Here is a 22,013-nt window from a genome sequence, read left to right as displayed (position 1 = left end):
AGGTCAGCACTGATCATAATGTAAAGCGGAGAAAGGTCAAGATGCCTTATCAGAGAATCATTGCAGTGCAGAAGGAGGCCATTCAGCCAATTGTGCCTGTACTGGATCTGCAATGTTCTGCCCCTTTCCTCATATCCCTGCACACCATTTCTAACCAAAGAATTATCTAATGCCCTCTTGACCCTGCCTCCACCACATTTGCCAGCTATGTATTCCAGATGCTAACTACTCACTGTGTGAAAAAGCTTTTTTCTCACATCACTCTTGCTTTTGCTTCTCTTTTTTTTTCTGAGTGGGAACATTTTCTCCTTATCTACTCTGTCTTGCTTGTTCATGATTTTGAAAACCTGTATTAAATCTCTTCTCAGTCTGCTTCTGTCCAGGAAGAACTGTCTCAAGTTCTTCACTTGATCCTCATCTCTGAAGTTTCTCATTCCTGGACCCATCTTTTTGTACGCTCTCCAACAAGTTCACATCTTTCCTATAACGTGGCACCAATGGCTGTACACAATATTCTTGCTGATAAGTGTCTTGAACAAATTCAACATCAACTCCTTGCTATTGTACTATATGTTTTATTAGTAAATCCCTGTATGTTTTAATAACTTCACCCTCCACCTGTCCTGCCATCTTCAGTGATCTGTGCAAATATACACACAGGTTCCTCTGATACAGCACCCCCTTTAGAATTGTGCCCCCAATTTGTACTATCTTTCAATGTTCTTCCTTCTAAAATTATTCACCTCACACTTCTCTGCATTGATTTGGAGATGCTGGTGTTGGACTGGGGTGTAAAAAGTTAAAAATCATACCACACCAGGTTATAGTCCAACAGGTTTAATTGGATGCACTAGCTTTCGGAGCGTCGCTCCTTCATCAGGTGATAGTGGAGGACACAATTGTAAGACAGAATTTATAGCAAAAGTTTACAGTCTGATGTAACTGAAATTATGCATTGAAAAATACCTTGATTGTTTGTTCTTTCATCTGTTAGAATGACCATGCTAGTTTCACTTCTTTCATATGTAAATCACAGCACTTTTTTAAAAAGTTACATTCTCAGGTTACCTGTAACAATTGGTGTCAGCCAGATAATGTGTTGAAGGTGTTAGCCCCCTGTGTTCCCTGTCTGTGCCATAATGTTTAGACTGATTCTAAACTAAAAAGTGAGTTAACAGAGTCTCACATGGATTCATGCAGTTTTTGTGCAAAGTGCAATGTAATTCTGCAAGTACAAATTCACTCCACAAATGTATATGTATATGTGTGCATGTGGGTTTATGTGTGTGTGTCTGTCTGTCTGGATGGGAGGTTGTGAGTGTGAGAGAGAGTGTATATGTGTATGTGAGTGTAAAGTGTGTAAGTCTGTGAAAGGATGCATGTGTGAGTGTGGGAGTGTGTGTGTCTGTAGGAGTGTGTGTGTGCGTGTGTCAGGGGTGGGTGGTTGTGAGTGTCTGTGAGAGAGAGTGTATATGTGTGTGTCTGTGGAAGTGTATGTGAGTGTCTGTGTGCCTGTCTGTGTATACGTGTGTCTGTGTGTATGTGTGTGTATAGGGGCTCCTGTGTGTGTGTGTGTGTGTGTGTAGGAGTGTCTGTGTGTGTGTAGTGCAATGGTGGTCACCTGTAGTGTGACAGGCACCCAAGGTCCTTGTTGAGGCCCTTCCTATGGGTACGGAACTTAGCCTGCCAGCCTCTGCTCAGCCACTTTCGCTGCTGCCTGTCCCGAAGTCTGCCTTGGAGGACGGTCACCCGAAGGCCCGAGTTCGAATATCCTGGACCACTGAAGTGTTCCCCGACTGGGAGGGAACACTCCTGTCTGTTGCTTGTTGTGCAGTGCCCATTCATCCATCGCCGTAGGCTTTGCTCGGTTTCACCAATGTATCATGTCTCAGGGCAGGTAAGGTTGCCCTGCAGGCAAGGATGCCCTGAGGCATGATACATTGGTGAAACCGAGCAAAGCCTACGGCAATGGATGAATGGGCACTGCACAACAAGCAACAGACAGGAGTGTTCCCTCCCAGTGTTGGGGAACACTTCAGCAGTCCAGATCATTCGACCTCGGACCTTCAGGTGACTATCCTCCAAGGCAGACTTCGGGACAGGCAGCAGCGAAAGTGGCTGAGCAGAGGCTGGCAGGCTAAGTTCCGTACCCATAGGGAGGACCTCATCTGGGACCTTGGGTTCATGTCACACTACAGGTGACCAGCATTGCACTACACACACACACGCACACACGCACACACGCACACGAACCCCTACACACACACAGACACACGTATACACAGACACGCACACAGTCACACACACTCCTACACACACACACACTCCCACACTCACATATGCACCCTGTCACAGACTTAGACTACTTTACACTCACACACACATATGCACTCTCTCTCACAGACACTCACAACCCCCCACCCCTGATACACGCGCGCACACACTCCTACAGACACACACACTCACACATGCATCCTCTCACAGACTTACACACTTTATACTCACATACACACACATATACACTCTCACACTCACAACCTCCCACCCAGACAGACAGACAGACACACATAAACCCACATGCACACATATGCATATATATTTGTGGGGTGAATTTGTACCTACAGAGTTACATAGTACTTTGCTCAAGAACTGCATGAATCCATGTGAGACTCTGTTAACTCACTTTTTAGATTAGAATCAGTCTAAACATTATGGCACAGACAGGGAACACAGGGGGCTAACACCTTCAACACACTATCTGGCTGACACCAATTGTTACAGGTAACCTGAGAATGTAACTTTTAAATAAAGTTTTGTGATTTACATATGAAAGAAGTGAAACTAATGGTCATTCTAACAGATGAAAGACTCAACAAACAATCAAGATATTTTTCAATGTATAATTTCAGTTACATCAGACTGTAAACTTTTGCTATAAATTCTGTGTCTTACAATTGTGTTCTCCACAACCACCCGATGAAGGAGCAGTGCTCCGAAAGCTAGTGCTTCCAATTAAACCTGTTGGACTATAACCTGGTGTGGTGTGATTTTTAACTTCTCTGCATTGAACCTCATCTGCCACCTATCCTTCCATTCCATCAACTTGTCAATGTCTTTTTGGAGCTCCATATTTGTCCTCCTCAATGTTTACAATTCTTCCAAATATTGTTACATCTGCAAACGTTGAAATTGTCCCCTGCACACCAAGATCCAGATCCATTAATATATCTCAGCACAAAGGTCTCAATATCGATGCTGGGGGACCTCCACAAACCTTCCTCCACTCTGAAAATTATCCATTGACCATTTCTCTCTCTTTCTTATTACTTATGGTCTTCTTGACTTCCTATTTTCTATTATATTCATACAACGTTTGGTTGAATCTTGAAGTATCCCATGTGTCCTTTGCTCTGCTGATCATCTGATAAACTCACTGAAGTTACAGAATACCCACTTTTTAAAGAAGGACTGGCTCAGTCCAAACCTGCCGTGGAAGTTCTGACTCCATGCTCTTCCATGCTACTGCTTTGAAGAACACTATCCTCAATTCACTTCCTCCTTCCTGTCCCATGCGTTAGGTTTCTCTGCGAGAACCTCTGAACATTATTCCTCTGGTTTTGTTTTCCAAACTGTAACTTCAGAAATTTTGCATTTCATTAGATGTAGAGTGCTCAGATCTGGAGTGAAATATCTTTGGAATGATATCACGGAGAACTACTGAGGCCATCACTATTTCGCTTTTACTTTTTCTCAAATTGGTTTGGAACTTTGAGAATTGCAGTTCAGACCTGAAATTGGAACAGCAGCTTGTTTGAAAAAAAAGGAGAGAACAAAAGACTGGTGTTTGCTGTTTGGAGCTGGCCTGGAAAGATAATGCAGGTTAATTACTGATCTCAGAACCCTGTGGATGATTGGACACCAAGATGTTGTTGTGCTCAGGGACTGGCAGCTGGGTAGAATTGGTCAGTCCATGGATTCCAGTACTAGTCAGCCCTCGATAAAATGTAGAAAAAGAGAAACCAAGGAGCCAACTGGCTCTGGTTGGGTTTCAGGAAGAAGGGAGTTTCGCCGGACACGAATGTGCTTTTTGGTTTTTAGTTACTGGCTTGTTGAAAGTTCTGAGAGCACAGCCCAATAATAGTGTCCAGGCGTCTACAGAAATTGTTAGCATCGACTGGTGACTTCAGAATTTAAGCAAGATATCTGGGCCCATATGTCTATAATACAACCCACCACCCAAGGATTGAATAAAGGCCTGGTATTCATCACTAAAATGGTTATTGAACTGACAAATTACAATCCTTTGCTTTTTTAATGTATCCTTTAATTATGCCTCTCTGTCTGTTTCTGAGTCGGGTTTGTGATCAAATATCATTGGGCCTGGATAAAAGATATTAGTTAGAATGCCATGTTTACCACCTGTTTTCTTTTAATTTGCATTCTTAAGAATAAATGGTCGTTTTTTATTAAGTTATAAACGTATGTCCAAGATCTATTACTTGTAAAGTCTGGTTGGAAACAATTGAGCAAGTTTGTGATCACAGAAAGTTTTAAATTCAGTGTGTAGTGAGTCCAGTGATAGTGAGGCTGATTTGGTTTGGCTTGCTATCCCTGTGTCATCACAGGAAGGGAAACATTTGGCCCATCATGCATCATTTAGCTCTTACAGCTACCCATTTGCCTCAGTCTCCTGCAATTTCTTTCTGCTCAACAATTATTCATTTCACTTTTGAGAGATCCTGTTCAGTGTGCTTTCACTACCCTTTCAGGCAGCACACTACAGATCACAGCAATTCACTTCATCACAAAGATGTTTCCTCACTTCCCCTCTGGTTTCTTTACCAATTGTCTTCAATGTTAAGAATGCCAGTCTTCAACTGTCTTCAAAATGTACATGGATGAGTAACTGAAACATCACAGCACTGAAGGCTATGGGCTAAGGGCTGAAAAGTGGGATTAATGTAGACAGGTGATGATTTTTGTTGCTGGTACAGGCTACAATGGGCCAAAGGGCCTCTTTTGTACCATAAGATTCAATGACTTTATGATTTATGATCTACATCCTCTAATTCCTGACCCTGCTGCCAATGGGGACAGTTTCTTCACATCTACACCACCAAAACATGCAAAGAGATACTGACCATGTAACTATTGTTGATTGTTGTTAAAGGAAAAAGACAAAATCAGTTTTGCTGATGTCCTTTGGGGAAGGAAATCTGACTAAAATATTCCCCACTTGCCTGGATAAGTGCAATTCTAGCCATATTCAAGAAGCTCAACACCATCTAGAAGAAAGCTCCTGTTTGTTTGCCCCATTCATCACCATCAACACTCAGGGTCTATGCTCCCAATACACAATGACAGCAATGTGTCGCACCCTTTCAGATTTATCTCAGTAACTCACCAAAATAAACTCTACCACATGAAGGATGAGAGGAATGGAATACTCCCCACTTGCCCGCACTACTGTTGCTGCAATAACACTCAAGAACCTCAATACCATCCAGGACAAAGCAGCCGCTTGGTTGGCATCACATCCACAATCTTCCACTCCCTCCACCACCAATGGTCAGTCGCAGTAATGTGTACTATCTACAAGATGCACAAGAGAAATTCATCAAAGATCCTCAGACAGCACCTTCCAAAACCATGACAACTTCCATCTTGAAGGACAATGGCAGCAGATACATGGGAACACCACCACCTGCAAGTTCCCCTCCGAGTTAACCACCATCCCAACTTGGATATATATCACCGTTCCTTCACTGTCGCTGGGTCAAAAACCAAATCTCATGAGTGAGTAAAAGAAAAAGCAAGCTCATGGGGTACGACCCATGGGAGTAAGTTTCCTTCCAAGCCACTCACCATTCTAACTTGGAAATATATCGCCCTTTCTTCAGCATCACTGGATCAAATTCCTGGAAATCCCTCCCTAATGGCAGAACCTCAGGAAGACAGAATCCTTCTGTCTTTCTCCACTTACCTCCACCTTCACCAAGGCAACGAGAGGTGGACACAAAATGTGGCCTAGCCAGCAACACACACATTCCGCAAGTGAATGAATAAAAAACAAATAGCCTGATTGATACTTCTCTCTCTCTCTCTCTCTCTGGTGTGAAGAATGCTCAATAAATTCACAGGAACCACATAATGCATCCTGAAAACTATGAGAGAACAAGATCCCTAGAAACAAAGCTGTTCCTTCAATACACCAATCTGTATCCCTTTTCGTAGGCAACAAATCATCTTCAGCCCCAGTGCTCTAGTTACTTATCTCAACAACTATTTTGGCTATTGTACTTCATTCACAATATGGCAATAACTAAAAGTCTTCGACAGGCCTGAATCACATATCCTGCATCTCAGCAGAAAGTAAACAGCAGACTCCTTCAATGCAAAGGGCAGAGTGCAAATCAACACATAATAATCACACACAAACCATAACTCATGCATATCTGGATTTCTTCAGGCTATCTCACACAGCTATTCACCTTTTCACTCAGCCCCTCTGTAGGTTCAAGCTTTGTCATTAATGTAACAATGCAGGAGATCAGCAATGTGAGAGGAATGAGTTGACCATTCTTACCTGGAGCAGCGGGGATAGATGAGACTCCTGACGGTGATGCTGTTGTTCCCTGCACAATGACAATAAGGAGAAAAGAAAATCATATACTGATGGAGAGCTTTCTCCAATCATAAACGAGGCCATTTTGTTTGCTACTCAAAGCAAAGCCCATATCTTGTTTGTCACCAGGGGGCAAATAGACAATCTTATCTCTCAGTATTATAACACAATTTATTCAGATTCTAAACAGGAGGATTTAGAATAAGATGGATGTTTATAAAATGATGGGGAAACACATTACCAAGTTAATATAGTATCGCAGTTAAATATTGAGGGTATTCAGCAAGTGTTTTTGGTACTAGAATAACTTACCAATTTCCTTTTACCTATCATGACTAGCTCACTGAACTGCATTGGCTCTGCATCCACAATTGCTTTGAATTTTTTAAAAAGTACAACATTCCTGCAAAAGAGAAACATGTTGCCAAAGCTGTACATCCTACATTCATCAAGATAATGCAAGAATGCTAAATTTTAATTATCAGAATTTATAAGACAGGAGAAATTGATACTGGCTGGTTGGCAAGTCGACTCTGATTGGCCGTGGTAATGCCTCCGTCGGTTCACACAGTATCTCTTTATGAATGTGATTCCATGATTGGGCAGCACTTGTTGAACAACCTGGAGTGTGGGCTAATAGCTACACTAACAACCAGTTTAAGATGATCAGTCAAGTTCATTATGTGGCTCAGATCTGCTTGCTAGAAGCGACATACCTTCATAACCAGGAGCCAGTTCTTTGCAAACAAAAAGGAAAATGTTCAGATCTTGCACATTCCCAGGAGGTTGTGGAGCTCACCTGTAGTTCTAACACCATGGCAATGTCCTGGAAAATCAGACTCGACAAGTGTGGTGCTGGAAAAGCTCAGCTGGTCAGGCAGCATCTAAGAAGCAAGAGAGTCAACGTTTCAAGTATAAGCTCTTCATCAGAAATAAGTGCCAAGGGAGTGTCTTACGATGCTGATGTTTGGCTAAGTAGAGTGGAAGATGGGGTGGTGGCACCGTTGTACTTTGTAAAATAAGAATAGGAGAATCCAAAATGACCTGTTGAGCTTACTCCAACATTTAATATAATCATGGGTTTCAACTGCATGGGGCAGCATTGTGGCTCAGTGGTTAGCACTGCTGCCTCACAGCACCAGGGATCTGAGTTTGATTCCAGCCTCGGGCGACTGTCTGTGTGGCGTCTGCATATTCTTCTCATGTCTGTGTGGGTTTCCTCCAGGTGATCCAGTTTCCTCCCACAGTCCAAAGTTGTGCAGCTTGGGTGAATTGGCCGTGCTAAATTGCCCATAGTGTCCAGGGATGTGCAGGCTGGGTGCATCAGCCATAGGAAATGCAGGGTTACAGGAATAGAGTAAGAGGATGGGTCTCAGTGGGATGCTCTTCACAGTGTTGGTGTGTGGACATGATGAACTGAATGGCCTGCTTCCATACTGGAAAGATTCTATGAACTCTACTTGCCCACCCACTCCCATTTCACTGTTCACAGAACTATCAGAGTCTAGAAGGAGGCTGTTCAGCCCATCGTGACTGTGCTGGCTCTTCAAACAAGACCTAGTGTTAAAGGCCTGCCTAACACCATATTTCCTGGCAGTACATTTTCCACACCCTAACTAATTGCTGAATGAAAACATTTTTTTCACTTCACTCTTGCTTCATTTGTCCTTCGTTTTAAATCTATACCCTCTCTTTCTTGTTCCTTTTACGAGCAGGAACATCTTCTAACTATCCACGATCCATCATCCTGCTCACAATTTTGAAAATCTCTTTTCAGCCTTCCTTTCTCCAAGGGGAACTGTCCCAATTTCTTTAATCTATCCTCATCACTGAAGTTTCTCACTTCCTGGAAGCATTCTTCTAAAATGCCTCTCTGATATATTCACATCTTTCCTATAATGTAGCACCCACAATTACAAACAGTACTGCAGCTGAGGTCTAACAAGTGCTTTGCATTAGCTCAGTATCACCTCTTTGCTCTTGTATTCTTTGCCCCATTAATAAAGCCAAGAACACTATATGCTTTATTAACCAATACCACCACCTATCCTGCCACTTTCAGTGTTTCAGTGATCTTTAGAGGAATCCAACATCTTGACTGTGAACCTTTGCAGCGAATACTGATAGCGAAGTGTGTGTGTGTGTGTTTAAGTGTGTGTTTATATGTGTGTGTGTGTCTTGGAGGTGTTCCTTTATTTGTGTCTGTGTTCTTGTGTGTGTGTGTGTGTGGTGTGTGTCTTGGAGGTGTTCCTTTATTTGTGTCTGTGTTCGTGTGTGTGTGTGTGTCTTGGAATGTTTGTGTGTGTCTTGGTGTGTGGGCGTGTACATGAGAGAGAAGGGGTGATGGGTGGATTGCAGGATTTGAAGGTTAGGGCTGCTGTACTTCTAACATCCATCAGGTGGTGCTGGCGAGAACAGCTGCATTGCTGGCACTGCAGGATCTCAGCAAGAAAACAGAAGGCCAAGCAGTAAATGACAATGCGTGAAACAATTCCAGCTGTACAAAGTTTGCTTTATATGGCTATTATTAAGGTAAAGTCGCCATAGGCCTACTAACCCATATGGTGCTCTCTCATTAGAGAGAGAGAGAGACTGGTGGTGGTTTAATCCAAGGATGAACACACAACAGGAGACAGGTTAAGTAGGAGAGTCCTTATATGGTAACTTCAACCAGTGTGGGAATTGAACCCACGCTGTTGTCATCGCAAACCAGCTCCAAACTAACCAACCCCTGTTTGTAATTATGATAATGCCAGTCACAATAGAATGTTCCTAAGTTCTAATGGCTACCATTAGGCCCTCAATATGTGGAGGTGGTGGCATAGTGGTAACGTCACTGGCCTTAGTAATCCAGAACCCTAGGTTAATGTTTGAGCATGTGGTTTCAAATACCACTGTGGCCCATTGCAAAATTTAAACTCAGTAGCAAATACCTCGAACTAAAAGCAGGAGCCTTAATGGGGACCAGGAAACCAGTCGGGAAGTTTGCATCCTTACCTGGTCTGGAATATATGTGACTCCAGACCCACAGCAACGTGGTGGATTCCTAACTGCACTTAGGACTGGGCAATAAATGTTAGCCCTGCCAACAGAATAAATTCAACTGAAAAAAAAAACCCACGCCTGGAATCTTGGAGATGATTTTGCATCTGAACAGTGGTTTGTCACTAAGTAAAACAAAGCATGCACCTGGAGGGGAGGGGAGGGGAGGTTTCTCATCATATGGAAGCTCCTAAACTGACTGATGAACTTTGGATACAATTTCTGTTTTAGGATTCTAAAGGGCTGAACAACCCTGCAAGCCCCCATTGACGAGGTGTTTCACTAACTGCAGCCCTTCAGATCCAGATGACTCAGCCTGCATACAAAGGGAAGGGTCAATTTAGAAAGGAGTCTGCAATTCGTACAATGTTTTAAAGCAGAATAAATCTATGGCCTTCTCATCCCATTGACATATAAGAAACACTATCACAAGGCACTAAGACAGTGCCCATGGACTCTGTAATATTAACAAGGAAGGAAGCGGGCTCCCAGTCAGGTTGGGGTCATGACCGACAAATGTGGAAATGCATTCCTCCATCGCTCTGTCCTCCGCAATGGTCAACACAGTTACATAACTGAAACCTGAGGGACTACAGTGGCACCTGTGCAGCATTCTCAGCTGCCTGACTTTTCACATACTCACACCACATCACAGAATAGACCCAGTGCCAGAGCCCTGTCTCTCCTTCAGCCCTGTCTCTCCTTCAGTCACCACAGATTGAAGAAAGGATTTGCATTTACACAGGGACAGCAGATACATGGGAATACCACCACCTCCAAGCCACTCACCATCCTGACTTGGAAATATATCATCATTCCTTCACTGTTGCTGGGTCAAAATCCTGGAATTCCCTCCCTAATGGCATTGTGCGACAACCCACAGCACAGAGACCACAGCAGTTGGAAAAGGTAGCTCACCACCACCTTCTCAAGGACAACCAGGGACGGGCAATAAATGCTGGCCCAGCCAGTGATGCTCACACCCATGTCCCGCAAGAGAATTAAAGAGTCCAGCTGCAGTATATACAATTCACAGAGGGGACAGGAGCAATGTTCCAAGTCAGTTCATTCCTGCCATCTCTTCTGAGAAAGGCAAGCGCAGTGACAGTATGAAAACACCAGCAATTCCAAACACCATCACACTCACCGACTGACATGGGATTAACAGCCACAGCAGCTCAGTACAGGCGGCTCAATCCAGTTTCTCTTCAGTCATGGGAAGAGATTAGGGAAATTTGAAGTCTTCGCTTCACTCTAATAAACTTGAGGAAGACTGACAGAAGTTTTCAATTCTGCTGAATGTTGGAGAGATTATACACGGATTATACACGGATAGCCAAATGAGAGATTAAGGATTTTTTTTGTTTAAAATCTAAATATCGCTGATGCTGGAAACCTGAAATAGCAACAGTATATGCTGGAGAAACTCAGCAGGTCCAGCAGCATCTGTGGTGAGAGAAATGAGTGAATGTTTTGAGTTCAATAGGACTCTTCTTCAGGGCAGGAATTTGTTTGTATTTATTCATGGGACATGGGTATCACTGGCTGGGCCAGCATTTATTGCCCATCACCACTCAGTGCTTGGAATTGACTGGCATGCTTGGTCTGGAGATAGACTTGTGGTATTAACCCAGAGAGCCAGGTAATGTTCTGCGAACCCAAGTTGGAATCCCACCATGGCAGATGGTGGAATTTTAATTCAGTATTAAATTCAGAGTCTGATGACCATAAAACTGTGTTGATCGTCAGGAAAAACCCATCTGGTTTACAAGTATGTTTCAGGGAAGGAAACTGCCATCCTCACCTGGTCTGGCCTACATGTGACTCCAGACCCACAGCAATGGGGTGACTCTTATGGTGTCCTCTGGGTCATTAGGATGGGCAGTAAATGTTATTGACCAGTGACAGCCACATCCCATGGATGAATTAAAAAAAGAAGACATGTGGATCACGTAAGAGAAAGTGAGGACTGCAGATGCTGGAGTTCAGAGCTGAAAATGTGTTGCTGGAAAAGCGCAGCATCCAAGGAGCTGGAGAATCAACATTTCGGGCATGAGCCCTTCTTCAGGAAATGTGGACCACGTAAGGCTGACAGGATTCCTTCTCTAAAAGACATTACTGAATCTGACAGATTTTTACAACAGTGGTTGCCATTCGGCTAGCTTTTAATTTCAGATTTATCATTGATTCAAGTATCCTCATCTGCCATAATCCATGTCCTAGAGCATGTATGTTGTAGTCCAAAGCGATGGATAGTGATGAGAGAAGCAACGACCTGTCTTTCTGTCACAGATTTCCGTCCCTAAAGGAATCAGTGTTGTGCATTTGAAACAGTGTCTGAAATGCTGGCAAATGGGACTAGCTCAGATTGGGATGTCTGATTGGCCTGGCTGAGTTGGACAGAAGGGTCTGTTTCTGTGCTGTATTACTCTGTGAATCTGTAAGTGCTAACAGTCTGGAGCTATTTTTGTTTTTAAACAGCACAGCAGCAAACCAGTGAGTTGTTACTGGAAAGAAAACAGTGAAGATCGCAATGAAAATAAAATGGGCTGCATCTTTCCCCCTACCAGCTCCATTTCGAATTACTGCTGATACAAGACAAAACAAGGAATTCATCTGTGAAAAATGGCAGAATTACACATTATCAATGGATTTGTTGAGCAAACCAAAACAAGTACAATTTACTACATTTCTCTTCCTTTTTGGGAAGAGACTATTTTAAAATGTAGTCCACCCTAAGTCTCTCTGAAGAACAAACTAGTTATTTCAAATGTTCTGAATTCACACTTTGAACCTCAAGGGAATATTTCTAATCAAGGGTACATATTCAATATAATGTAACAAATCCATTCAGCACTGCCGAAATTACAGGTTCCAGGGATTGCAAGTATTCAAGGCAGCTCACTTGCACCTTCTTCAAAGTGATGAAGGATGGCTAATCAAATGCTGGGCCTGCCAGTGAGACCCAAATCCTGCATGTCTATAAGTTAGAGCATTCAATCCTGACAAATCCGACAGCGATGAACGTTTCTCACCTATCTAACTGGTCATGACCTCACATCCTTTTGAAAGTCTCTATGAAGTCATCTCTTAACCCTCTCTATTCCGAGTTAAGCAGACAGAAATTTTCCAGCTTCTCTTGGTACGTGAAGTAATTCAATCCTCTATTTGTAAAGAAAAATTTATCTTCCTGCTTCTGGCTACTCCTGCAGGGAATCTGCTGTCCTGGTGCTACTCTTGTCCACCTTGTGCCATCCTCAAACATTCAGTGTAGCCTATCTGTGACATCCCATTATCCAGCTACACACAGAGCAGTGCATCTTTGTGATGCCCTCCACTTTGCCTTCGAGACGAGATCTCAATAGTTTTTTCAGCTTTGATCAAATGGCCAAATCACTGAGACACTAATTTCTAGAGCTTCTTTTGGTCTTGCATTTCAAACATCTTTTCTTTTGTCCTATAATATGTATGCACAGAATTTTCTGCATATGGTGATGAAGAGTGTGATATGTGTGTGTGTGTGTGTGGTGTATGTGTGGGTGTATCTGTGTGTGTGTGTTCATGTGTGTGTGTGTGTGTGTGTGTGTGTGTGTGTGTGTGTGTGTGTGTGTGTGATAGGTAGCTTTCAATACTAATTATCTTGTGTGGACACCAGAGGATTTAGGAGAAAGTGAGGACTGCAGATACTGGAGAGTCAAAATGTGGCACTGGAAAAGCACAGCAGGTCAGGCAGCATCCGAGGGGCAGGACAGTTGACGTTTCAGGCATAAGCCATTCATCAGGAATAAGTTAGGAAGGTTTAAAACAGTTGTGCATCAGGGTTTATGTTAGAAATTTATGGATTTTTTGAAGCTTATGGGAAACACTTAAGTTTGAAAATAAAAGTTTTTTTGAAGTTTCAGATTGAAGTTATTCCGTACATGCCTTTGAACAAGAATAAAGAACAAAGAAAATTTGCAGCCCAGGAATAGGCCCTTTGGCCCTCCAAGCCTGAGCCGATCCAAATTTATTGTCTAAATCTATCGCCCAATTCCTAAGCATCTGAATCCCTCTGCTCCCCACTTACTCATGCATCTGTCCAGACGCATCTTAAATGAATCTACCGTGCCTGCCTCTACCACTTCTGCTGGTAACACGTTCCAAACGCCCACCACCCTCTGTGTGTTAAGTACTCGCCCCATGTATCCCCCTTACACTTTTCTCCTCTCACCTTGAAAATGTGACCTCTGTTATTGGATCCTACCCCCTGGGAAAAAGCATATCTCTATCCACCCAGTCTATATCCTTCATGATTTTGAAAACATCAATCAGGTCCCCCCTCAATCTCCTTTTTTCTAATGAAAATAAACCTAACCTACTCAACCTCACTTCATAGCTAGCACCTTCCATACCAGGCAACATCCTCCTAAACCTTCTCTACACCCTCTCCAAAGCGTCCACATCCTTTTGGTAATGTGGCAACCAGAACTGTAAATAGTATTCTAAATGTGGCCGAACCAATATCTTGTACAATTTTAACATGATCTGCCAGCTCTTATACTCAATACCCCATCCAATGAAGGCAAGTATACCATATGCCTTCTTGATGAAGATGGATGTATAAAGCACTGCTTCTGAGAAGATAGCTAAAATAGATAACCTCAGAAAGGAGTGTTCAGTAATAGTTTCAGACCATAAGTGCTTGAACAAAACCCTGAAGAGGTACTTGAAGCAAAGAAAGTTTAAACCCTGGTGCATGAAAGATCCAGAATAAGACTAGCAGAATTTCCAGATGTGGAGTTGAAGACAGGGTTAAATTAAATGCATTCAGTTGTTCGAGAAAGGGATTTCTCTCGTTTGAGTACTGAACATGGGGTACTTTTGGATACTGCACAGAGGTGTTTTGTGATTGATAGGATGACACTTTACCACATGTTTCAACATGTTTTCTGTGTACTCAACTAGGAGAAATTAAGGACTGCAGATGCTGAAGAAATGTGTACTCAATTTAAGTTTACTCTGTCTACTGTGAGTTTACTCTTAGTAACCTCAGTTTGAGTTTATTTTGCCTTCATTTCTTTTGTGAAATAAACCTCTTGTTTTGTGTTTAAAACCAAATCTGCAACATTGCATTTCAGTGTAAGATGACCTTATTAAAAACAAAGTACAAAAATTATGATCTATCAATCCAGGTTTCAGTCTGAGTCTGACTTGTCCAGTTATAAATTAGAAATATGCAAAATAGAAGCAGGAATAGGCCATTCAACCATTTGAGCCAGCTCTGCTATTCAATATTGATCATGGCTGATCATCCAATTCAGTAGCCTGTTCCCACTTTCTCCCCGTACCCTTTGACCAGTTTCCATCAACAACTACTTCAAACTCCTTCTTGAAAACTTAGAACATAGAATATAGAAAAGTACAGCACAGAACAGGCCCTTTGGCCCACGATGTTGTGCCAAGATTTAATCCTAATGTAAAATATAGTAACTTAACCTACACACCCCTCCACTCACTGCTAACCACGTGCATGCCCAGTCGCTTAAATGTCCCCAATGACTCTGCCTCCACCACCACAGCTGGCAACGCATTCCATGCATTCACTACTCTCTGCATAAAGAACCTACCTCTGATGTCTCCTTTATACCTTCCTCCTAATATCTTCAAACTATGACTTCTCGTACCAGTCAATCCTGCCCTGGGGAAAAGTCTCTCTGGCTATTGACTCGATCTATTCCTCTCATTATTTTGTACACCTCAATGTTTTGATCACAACTGCTTTCTATAACAGTGAATTCCACAGGCTGCCCACTGCCTGGGTGAGACAGCAGCAGCAGCAATGTAAGCCAGAATGGGGCACCAGTTGTTTCGGCGCAGTGGGCCCAGCATTGCGTTTGAGCCCAGTTTTGCCCGGCAGCTTCAGCAGACTCATGGCAGCAATGACATTGGAGGAGGCAAGGTGGTGCCGAAGAACAGCGACCCGGTTCTAGGGGAGGTGGTGCAACTCCATATAGTGGCTGAGGTATCTGAAGGGTCTTGGAGCACCCATGACCACTTCCATATGGAAGGACAAGAGCAGCAGATACATGGGAACACCACCACTTGCAAGTTCCCCTTCAAGCCATTCACCATCCTGACTTGGAGATATATCCCCGTTCATTCACAGTCACTGGGTCAAAATCCTGGAATTCCCTCCCGAAGGGCATTGTGGGTCTACCCACAGCACAGGAACTACAGCGGTTCAAGAAGACAGCTCACCACAACCTTATCTAGGGGCATCTAAGCACTCACAGACTGAGGGATTAACTTTGTGGCTTTGTTTGTTTGGCAGCGAGGAACATAGCGGAGATGAGGTTTCTTTTTCTTTTGGCTGTTTCTTTTCTTTCTGCTTCTGTTTTTAATCTGGCCTTTTGTACACTAAGATGGCACTAGACAATGGCAACTTGGTATACGTTTCACCGTACTCCTGTACTCAAGTGGCAATAAGTCTAATAATCTCAGTCCTAAATGGCCCACCCTGTATCCTCAGACAGTGACCCCTGGTTCTGGCCTCCCTGGTCATCAGGAACATCCTTCCTGCATTGACCCTGTCAAGGTAGAATTTTATAGATTTCTTTGAAATTATCACCTCAACCTACCCACTATCACCACTCTTCCAAACTCTAGTGAACATAAAGTTAGATTGAAGACATTGTCAGATCAGAGATGTTAGATCAGGGACTCTGTTAGACAGAATAATGTTGATCAGCTTTCCTTGAGAAGAGAAGATTAAGGGGAGGTTTGACACAGTTGTTCAAAATCAAGAGGCGTCTAGTCTCATGGTGCAGGAGTAGTTTCCTTACCTCTGAGCTAGGCGACTTGGGTTCAAGTCCCACCTGCTCCAGAAACATGTAATAACATCCTTGAACAGGTTAATTAGAAAATATCACTCCAGAGAATGTAGAGCGAAATTGTTCCAAACCCACGACCACTACAATATGGAAGGACAATGGCAGCAAATACATGGGAAAACCATCACCTGAAAGTTCCCCTCCAAGCCACTCACCACCCTCACTTGGAGATATATCCCCGTTCATTCACTGTCACTGGGTCAAAATCCTGAAATTCCCTCCCTCAGGGCATTGTGGGTCTACCCACAGCACAGGGAGTACAGCGGTTCAAGAAGATAGCTCACCACCACCTTATCTAGGGGCAACTAGGGATGGGCAATGACACCCACATCCAATAAACCAATAAAGACACGGATGGAGAATATGATGTTAGGGAGTTAACAAAGACAGGCAATAGCACCATGAGGAGCAACTATTTCATAAGTGGTTAGGATCTGGAATGCACTGCCCGAGAGCCTGGTAGAGGAAGATGTAACCAGGACATTAGAGAGGTATTTGAATCATCATTTGCAAAGGAGAAAGCAGGAGAGTGACATGTGATACATTGTTCATTCAGACGGCCAGCACAGACACAATGGGTTAAATGGCCTGCTTCAAATGCTCTCAGCATTTTATGAATAAGTGACGTAAATGTAGATCATTCTTTCTTAATGGAAGAAGAGTTTCAATACGGTGACAGCCCTTTTCATCTCAGGCTTTTGTCCTTGCTCGTATCAAACATTTAATATGACTTTGTGGGTCACTGCTCTATTTACAGCCTGGCATACAAACCTAAACGCCGTTGTCAAAGTGTGCCAGTGTAAACACTGGCACATTCACTTAGCATCAAACTTGGCAAGCCATGAAAGCACAACACAGGAGCTGTGTCCTCTCTGATGTACACCTCCTTCCACCCACTACATAATGGGGGACCTATTCAAAATGACCTTCTCAACAGGCCCTGCGTGGTTTACGCATCGAAATGTTGGGAGAGTACAGACGTTAATCTGTGATTCCTCACATGGGAAAAAGCAGATGTAAGAGTAGAAACACATCCTAGTTGATATGTTCACAAAATATACGTTCCGCTTACACAGTCCTCCCTGCCGAGGTTTCTACTATGAGGGGACAAATAGAAAGAAAATCTGAAACAAACACAGAAGTTGCTGGAGAAACTCAGCAGAGCTGGCAGCGTCTGTGGAGAGAGAAACACAGTCAATGTTTCAAGTCCAGGTACCCTTCTGGAGACCCTTCTCTGGGTCATCGCTTTTGTTTCTGATTTCCAGCATCCACCGTTCTTTGTATTATTCCAAAGAAAATTTTGCCCTTCTGGAAATAAATGGAAGACTGAGAATATTTTGGTGTGAAAAAATATTATGGGCAGGTTTTTGGGCCAAAGTGCCATTAGGGAGGGAATTCCAGGATTTTGACCCAGTGTCAGTGATGGATCGGTAATGTATTTCCAAGTCAGGATGGTGAGTGGCTTGGAGAGGAACTTGCAGGTGGTGGTGTTCTCATGTACCTGCTGCCTTTTGTCCTTCCTGTTGGGAGTGGTCCTGGGTTTAGAAGGTGCTGATTAAAGAGTCTTAGTGAATCTCTGTAGTGCATCTTGTTGAGAGTACATACTGCTGCTACTGAGTGTCAGCATTGGAAGGAGTGAATCATGGAATCCCGACAGCCCAAAAGCCCACTGGGTCCACACTAACCCGTTGAAGGGCATTCCTTCCAGACCCACTCCTATCCCTGTAATCCTGCATTTCCCATGACTAATCCACATACACCCAGGACACTGAGCAATTTAGTATGGCCAATCCATCTAGCATGCACATCCTTGCACTGTGGAGGAAACCAGGACACCAAGAGGAATCCCACACAGACAGGAAGAGAACGTGCAAACTCTACACAGACAGTCACCCAAGGGTGGAATTGAACCCAAGTCCCTGGTGCTGTGAGGCAGCAGTGATAGTCACTGAGCCACTGTGTAACTCCTTGTTTGTGCATGTTTTGCCAATCAAGTAGCTGCTTTGTCCTGGATGGTGTCAAGCTTCTTGAGTATTGTTGGAGCTGCACCCATCCAGGCAAGTGGAGAGTATTCCATCAGAGTCCCGAATTGTGCCTTGTAGATGGTGGATAGACTTTGGGGAGTCTGGAGGTGAGTTACTCGCTGTGGGATTCCTAGCCTCTGACCTGCTCTTGTAGCCATTGTGTTAATGTGGAGAGTCCAGTTCAGTTTCTGGTCAATGGTAACTCCCAGGATGTTGATATTAGGGAGTTCAGTGATGTTGTTATCATGGTGTTATCATATGAAAGGAATTTGATGGATATATTCTCTGTTACATTCTCAGAACAAAAGGGCTTACAGCCTCAGGATATCCCAAAGAACCTTGCAGATGATTTTGACGAATTGTCGCTGTTGCAATGTCGGAGGTTGTGGGGGGGGGGGGCAGAAGCGGGAATGCAGCCAATTCTCACACAGCAAACACCCATGGACCACAATAAAAGGATAATCAGAAAATTGGTTTGAGTGATGTTGGTTGACAGGTCCCACTTCGGAGCAGCGAGGGGCAGGAGCCAGGAGGAGGTGACGTTGGTGCGAGGTGATTGTTGGGAAGGCCGATAAGTATATTTAAACTTCTTACCTTGAGGCCAGCGAGGGAGGAGCGAGCAAAGGGCTTCTGGGAAGGGTAAGTAGAACAGTTTATATTTGCATGTTCGGAAGAGAGATGGGGACTTGAGGCAGAAATTCAGGGAGCTAGGATGGAAGCTGGGAGCTAGGACAAACAGAGGTGTTTTCTATGGTTTGCTGCCCGTGCCTCGTGCTAGTGAGGTGAGGAATAGGGAGAGAAAGGAGTTGAACACGTGGCTACAGGGATGGTGCAGGAGGGAGGGTTTTGCGTTTTTGGATAATTGGAGCTCTTTCTGGGGTAGGTGTGACCTCTACAAGCAGGATGGTCTTCATCTAAACCAGAGGGGTACCAATATCCTGGGGGGGAAATTCGCTAAAGCTATTAAGGTGGATTTAAACTAATACAGCAGGGGGATAGGAACCAAAATTGTAGGACAGGTACAGAAGAGGATGAGAGGAGAGAGTTCCCAAATCAAGTATCTGATACTGGCAAGTGAGAACCTGGATTGAAGTTTGTGTACTTCAACGCGAGGAGCATCCGAAATAAAGTGGGTGAACTGGCAGCGTGGGTTGGCACCTGGGACTTCGATGTTGTGGCCATTACGGAGACATGGATAGAGCAGGGACAGGAATGGCTGTTGCAGGTTCCGGGATTCAGATGTTTCAGTAAGAACAGAGAAGATGGTAAAAGAGGGGGAGGTGTGGCATTGTTGACCAGGGACAATATTACAGTTGTCGAAAGGATGTTTGGGGACTCGTTAACTGAGGTAGTATGGGCTGAGGTTAGAAACAGGAAAGGAGAAGTCACCATGCTAGGAGTTTTCTATAGGCCTCCGAATAGTCCCAGAGATGTAGAGGAAAGGATAGCAAAGATGATTCTCGATAGGAGTGAGAGAGGCAGAGTAGTTGTCATGGGGACTTCAACTATCCAAACATTGACTGGGATCACTACAGTACGAGTACTATAGATGGGTCAGTTTTTGTCCAGTGTATGCAGGAGGGCTTCCTGACACAGTATGTAGACAGGCCTACAAGGGGCGAAGCCACTTTAGATTTAGTACTGGGTAACGAGCCTGGCCAGGTGTTAGATTTGGAAGTAGGTGAGCACTTTGGAGACAGCGATCACAATTCTGTCAGGTTTACTTTAGTGATGGAAAGGGATAGGTGTACTCCACCGAGCAAGAGTTACAGCTGGGGGAAGGGAAGTTATGATGCAGTTAGGAAAGATTTAGGAAGTATAGAATGGGGAAGGAAACTGCAGGCGATGAGCACATTAAAAATGTGGAGCTTATTCAAGGAAAAGCTCCCGTCTGTCCTAGATAAGTATGTACCTGTCAGGCAGGGAGGGAGATATAGAACCCGTGAGCCGTGGTTTACTAAGGAAGTGGAATCCATGGTCAAGAAGAAGAAGGCGGCTTATGTTCGGACAAAATGTGGAAACTCAGTTAGGGCGCTTGAGGGTTACAAGGAAGTCATTAAAGACCGAAAAAGAGAGCTCAGAAGAGCCAGGCGGGGTCATGAGAAGTTGTTGGCGGATAGGATCAGGGTTAACCCGAAGGCTTTCCATAGGTATGTCAGGAATATAAGAATGACGAGAGTTAAATTAGGGCTAATCAAGGATAATAGTGGGAAGTTGTGTATGGAGTCAGAGGAGATGGGGGAAGAACTGAATAAATATTTTTCGGAAGTGTTCACGAGAGAAAATGAAAATGTTGACGAGGAAGATCCAGAGATACTTGCATCTAGACTAGAAGAGATTGAGGTTCACAAGGAAGAGGTATTAGAAATACTGCAGAGTGTGAAAATAGACAAGTCCCCTGGGCCAGATGGGATCTATCCTAGGATCCTCTGGGAAGCAAGGGAAGAGATTGCCGAGCCTTTGGCATTGATCTTCAAATCATCATTATCTACAGGAATAGTGCCTGAGGATTGGAGGATAGCAAATGTGGTTCCCTTGTTCAAAAACGGTAGTAGAGACAAACCTGGTAATTACAGATCAGTGAGTCTCATGTCAGTTGTTGGTAAAGTGTTGGAAAAGGTTATAAGAGATAGGATTTATAACCATCTAGAAAAGAATATTCTGATCAGGGACAGTCAGCACGGTTTTGTGAAGGGTAGGTCGTGCCTAACGAATCTTATTGAGTTTTTTGACAAAGTGACCAAACAGGTAGATGAGAGTAAACCGGTTGATGTGATGTATATGTATTTCAGCAAGGCATTCAATAAGGTTCCCCACAGTAGGCTATTATACAAAATGCGGAGGAATGGGATTGTGGGAGACATAGCAATTTGGATCAGTAATTGGCTTGCTGAAAGAAAACAGAGGGTTGTAGTTGATGGAACACGTTCATCTTGGTGTCCAGTTACTAGTGGCGTACCGTAAGGGTCAGTGTTGGGTCCACTGTTGTTCGTCATTTTTATAAATGACCTGGATGAGGGCTTAGAAGGGTGGGTTAGTAAATTTGTGGACGACACTAAGGTCGGTGGAGTTGTGGATAGTGACGAAGGATGTAGTGGGTTGCAGAGAGACATAGATAGGATGCAGAGCTGGGCTGAGAGGTGGCAAATGGAGTTTAATGTGGACAAGTGTGAAGTGATACACTTTGGACGGAGTAATCGGAATGCAAAGTATTGGGCTAATGGCAAGATTCTTGGGAGTGCAGATGAGCAGAGAGATCTTGGTGTCCATGTACACAGATCCCTGAAAGTTGCCACCCAGGTTGAAAGGATTGTTAAGAAGGCATACAGTGTTTTGGCCTTTATTAATAGAGGAATTGAGTTCCGGAACCAGGAGGTTATGCTGTAACTGTACAAAGTTCTTGTACGGCCACATTTGGAGTATTGTGTGCAGTTCTGGTCACCGCATTATAAG

The 22,013-nt window shown here is 43.7% G+C and overlaps 1 protein-coding gene across 2 annotated transcripts in view; it reads right to left on the bottom strand.

The window, feature by feature from the left end:
- dok7b (docking protein 7b) overlaps positions 1 to 22,013 on the bottom strand; it is a 131,921-nt gene that overhangs the window by 45,628 nt on the left and 64,280 nt on the right. For both annotated transcript variants that reach the window (XM_072594349.1, XM_072594356.1), the window contains exon 8: positions 6,587 to 6,635. In XM_072594349.1, the coding sequence (XP_072450450.1) occupies positions 6,587 to 6,635 (49 nt within the window). The remainder of the gene's footprint in view (positions 1 to 6,586; positions 6,636 to 22,013) is intronic.

This window comes from Chiloscyllium punctatum, chromosome 2 (assembly GCF_047496795.1).
Source record: "Chiloscyllium punctatum isolate Juve2018m chromosome 2, sChiPun1.3, whole genome shotgun sequence".
In the NCBI taxonomy this organism is placed as follows: domain Eukaryota; kingdom Metazoa; phylum Chordata; class Chondrichthyes; order Orectolobiformes; family Hemiscylliidae; genus Chiloscyllium; species Chiloscyllium punctatum.
The sequence above is the reverse complement of the archived record's forward strand: the minus strand, read 5'-3'. Positions and strand labels throughout refer to the sequence as shown.